We start from the raw sequence: 3904 nt of genomic DNA on the forward strand, positions 1-3904 counted from the left end.
TAAACCCTAAACCCTAAACCCTAAACCCTAAACGCTGCATTACGGATTGGCCTTAGCTGCGTTTACCCTCTAAATAAGGGTTTAGGGTTTAGGGTTTAGGGTTTAGGGTTTGGTGGTGTGTGTGTTCTATCAACAAATAAAGAAGAGAATAGCAACAAATAAAGAAAAACAAAAACAGAAAGAGAAGCAACGGAGTGTATATACACCTGCTATGCATGCACTGCCGGCGGTGTGCTGCAGTCTCCAGGTGTTTGCTGCTGCTGCTGCTGCTGCTGCTGTTGCTGCTGCTGCTGCTGCTGTTGCTGTTGGGTATCTACAGTTATTGCTGTTGCTGCTGCTGCTTCTGCTGCTGCTGCAGCTGCTGCTGCATTCATGTATCTGTTGCTGCTCCAGAAGAGCGGTCCTTGAGTGTCTGCTGCAGCAGCAGCAGCAGCAGCTGCTGCTGCTGCTGCTGCTGCTGCTGTTGTGTGGGAGCTATAAGGGGTATGGTCCCCGCTGAGGGCTCCGCTGCTGCTGTCCGTGCGTGTGCTGCTGCTGCTGCTGCTGCTGCTGCAGCTGCTGCTGCAGCTGCTGCTGCTGCTGCTGCTGAAGGCTCCTTCTGGGTCCCCAGCATCTCTCCAGGGCCCCTTCAAATCTGCTGCTATTACACCAGCCCCCTGCTGCTGCTGCAGTTGCTGCTGCTGCTGCTGCTGCTGCTGCAGTTGCTGCTGCAGCAGCTGCTGCTGCTGCTGCAGCTCCTGCTGCCAGCTATAAACAGCAGGAAGTGTGTGTATATCTGCTGGCTGTGGGAGATTACTACCACCATTGCTGCTGCTGCTGCTGCTGCTGCTGTTGGTTGCTGCTGCTGCTGCAGCAGCGGCAGCAGTGGCAGCAGCAGAATGTAGAAAGAGAGAAAACGAACGCATGGGGCCGTCTGTGTTGCTGCTGCTGCTGCTGCTGCTGCTGCTGCTGCTGCTGTTTATTTTATTTGCTTCTCTTTCCTCTCCCCCCTTAAAGGCTCTACCTGCGAAAGAATATATAAAATCCTGCAGCATTGATGTCTCCTGTCTCCTTTCTTCTTTTTCTTTTTCTTTTTCTTCTTTTTCTTCGTTGTCTTTGTCTGCTGCTGCTGCTGCTGCTGCTGCTGCTGCTGCTGCTTCTCTGTCTCTTTCTGCGGTCCCGTCCATGTATCTATCTTTAGGCTTTGTTTCTGTCTCCTCTGCTGCTGCTGCTGCTGCTGCACTTGCTGCTGCTGCTGCTGCTGCTGCTGCTGTTTGTTTCTTCTGGCCGTTCATTGCCTTTCTTGGGGTGCTGCTGGGGGGGCTCCTGAAGGATACCCGGGCGGTCGTGCTGCTGCTGCTGCTGCTGCTGCTGCTGCTGTTACTGCTGCTGCGGGAGGAACGCAAAGCAGAAGGCGGAAACGAAGGGGGCCCCTGCTGCTGCAGCTGCTGCTGCTGCTGCTGCTGCTGCTGCAGCGGGGGCCCCTGAGAGGTGGGCCCCCACTGGGGGGGGGCCCCCCTAGCAGACATCTGGGGGGGCCCCTGCTGCGCTCCGCCTGAGGAACATAAAGGAGACACACAAGAGTGCATGCATGCAGCAGCAGCAGCAGCAGCAACAGCAGCAGCAGCAGCAGGAGCAGCAGCAGCAGCAGCAGCAGCAGACGGAATGATGTTGCTGCAGCAGCAAACAGAAGAAGAGATGGAGAGAGCAACAAAGACAGAAGAATCAGCTTACTGCTTTCAACATAACCTCGCAGCAACTCTTGCTGCTGCTGCTGCTGCTGCTGCTGCTGCTGCTGGCTCTGCTGCAGCAGCTGCTGCTGCTTTAACTGCGTCATATGGTGGGTGGAGTTGACTCTTCGTTTTTGTGAGAGATCCATCTGCTGCTGCTGCTGCTGATGCATCTGCTGCTGCTGCTGCTGCTGTTGCTGCTGCTGCGGTTGCTGCTGCTGCTGCTGCTGCTGCTGCTGCTGCTGCTGCTGCGGGGCACCCACGCTGCTGTGTCTCCTCGCAGCCAGCGTGCGGCTGTGGGGGCCCTGGAGGGTTGGGCGGGAGAAGGTGGGGGGGCTGCTGGGGGTGCGAGCAGAGTGGTGTGCTGCTGCTGCTGCTGCTGCTGCTGCTGCAGCATTTAACTCCTGCTGCTGCTGCTGCTGCTCCTGCTGCTGTTGCTGCTGCTGCTGCTGCTGCTGCTGCTGGTAGAACGGAGTGTTGCTCGGGAGCTGCTGGGGTGTCTTTGCACCTCCAGTAGCGCTCAGTGCTGCTGCTGCTGCTGCTGCTGCTGCTGCTGTTGCTGCTGTTGCTGTTGGTGTTGCTGCTGCTGTTGTTGGAGCTGTTGTTGATTGTTGTTGTGGTTCATTGGCAGCAGAGGTAATTTGTTTGTGTGTCATTTGTTCTTGTTGCTGCTGCAGCTTCTGCTGCTGCAGCTGCTGCTGCAGCTGCTGCTGCAGCAGCAGCTGCTGCTGCTGCTGCTGCTGCAGCTTTTTCGGTGATCTAGGAGTTACAAGTTTGCTGCCGCCAGCAGAAGCAGGGAGACGTGAGGAGAGGTGCGGATACACCTCAAGGGGCCACCGAGAGAACCTGCTGCTGCTGCTGCTGCTGCTGCTGCTGCTGCTGCTGCTGCTGCTGCTGCTCTTTAGCTGCTCCAACGCAGCCTTCATCCGGTGCTGAAGCATACATACACCCCAAATATATATATTTGTATATTTATATATTTGCTTTTATATATTTATATATTTATATATGTTTATATATTTAAAATAAGTAAACAAAAAAAAAAGAAGGAAAAGAAAAAAAAGAAAAAAAGCAATCACATTATTTATTTATTTATATATCTGTCTCTGTTCTTCGTTTGTTTGTTTATTTTATTTTTTATTTTTTTGTTTGTTTGTTGCTGCTGTTATTTATTGTTTAATATTCAGCTGCTGTAGCTACAAAACCTCGTCTACTGCTGCTGCTGTTGCTGCTGCTGCTGCTGCTACTGCTGCTGCTGCTGCTGTTGCTGCTGCTGCTGCTGCTACTGCTGCTACTGCTGCTGTTACTGCTGCTACTGCTGTTACTGCTGCTTCTACCGCTGCTGCTACTATTGCTGCTGCTGCTAGTCCTCCTGCTACTGCTGCTACTGCTGCTGCTGCTGCTGCTGCTACTGCTGCTGCTGCTGCTGCTACTGCTGCTGCTGCTGCTGCTACTGCTGCTGCTGCTGCTGTTATTTCCTCACCTGTTTTGCTGCCAGGCCTTCCATTTGTTGCTGCAATCACAAAACCCCCACAACCCGTTTTACGGTGTACAGACACCCCCTTATTGAAGATGAGGGTTTAGGGTTTAGTAGGGTTTAGGGTTTAGGGTTTAGGGTTTGGTGGACTTGCAGGCGGTCGATGGAGCCTCTCAAGTATATTTAGGGTTTAGTAGGGTTTAGGGTTTAGGGTTTAGTAGGGTTTAGGGTTTAATAGGGTTTAGGGTTTAGTAGGGTTTAGGGTTTAGGGTTTGTGGTACCTGAAGGGAGTCAACGGAGCGTCTCAATTATATTTAGAGTTTACTAGGGTTTGCTAGTGTCTAGGCTTTACCGGCGTTTAGGGTTTAGGGTTTACTAGGGTTTAGGGTTTACTAGGGTTTAGGGTTTAGGGTTTAGGGTTTGTGGTACCTGAAGAGAGTCAACGGAGTGTTTGAGCTGGTCCAAGGTTTACTAGGGTTTACTGATGTTTAGCCTTTATAAGTGTTTAGTGTTTACTAGGGTTTAGGGTTTAGGGTTTACTAGGGTTTAGGGTTTAGGGTTTAGGGTACCTGGAGAGAGTCAACGGAGTGTTTGAGTTGGTTTAGGTTAGCCGTCGCTCGCTCAGTAGATTCAAACACACGCTGCTTAGCCCCCTAAAAAAAAAAAAAAAAAAAAAAAAAAAAAAAAAAAAAAAAAAAAAAAAAAAAAAAAAAAAAAA

The 3904-nt window shown here is 51.6% G+C and overlaps 1 protein-coding gene across 1 annotated transcript; it reads right to left on the minus strand.

The window, feature by feature from the left end:
* Window positions 1–209: 209 nt before the first annotated feature.
* EMH_0076670 (uncharacterized protein) lies at window positions 210–2635 on the minus strand (the record flags this gene model as incomplete). The annotated part of the gene is made up of 2 exons (XM_013499749.1): window positions 210–1534; window positions 1714–2635. 2 exons carry the CDS (start codon window positions 2633–2635, stop codon window positions 210–212), a joined length of 2247 nt encoding a protein of 748 aa, XP_013355203.1.
* Window positions 2636–3904: the final 1269 nt, after the last annotated feature.

This window comes from Eimeria mitis, genomic scaffold (genome assembly GCF_000499745.2).
Source record: "Eimeria mitis Houghton genomic scaffold, Emh_scaff4629, whole genome shotgun sequence".
Taxonomy (NCBI): domain Eukaryota; phylum Apicomplexa; class Conoidasida; order Eucoccidiorida; family Eimeriidae; genus Eimeria; species Eimeria mitis.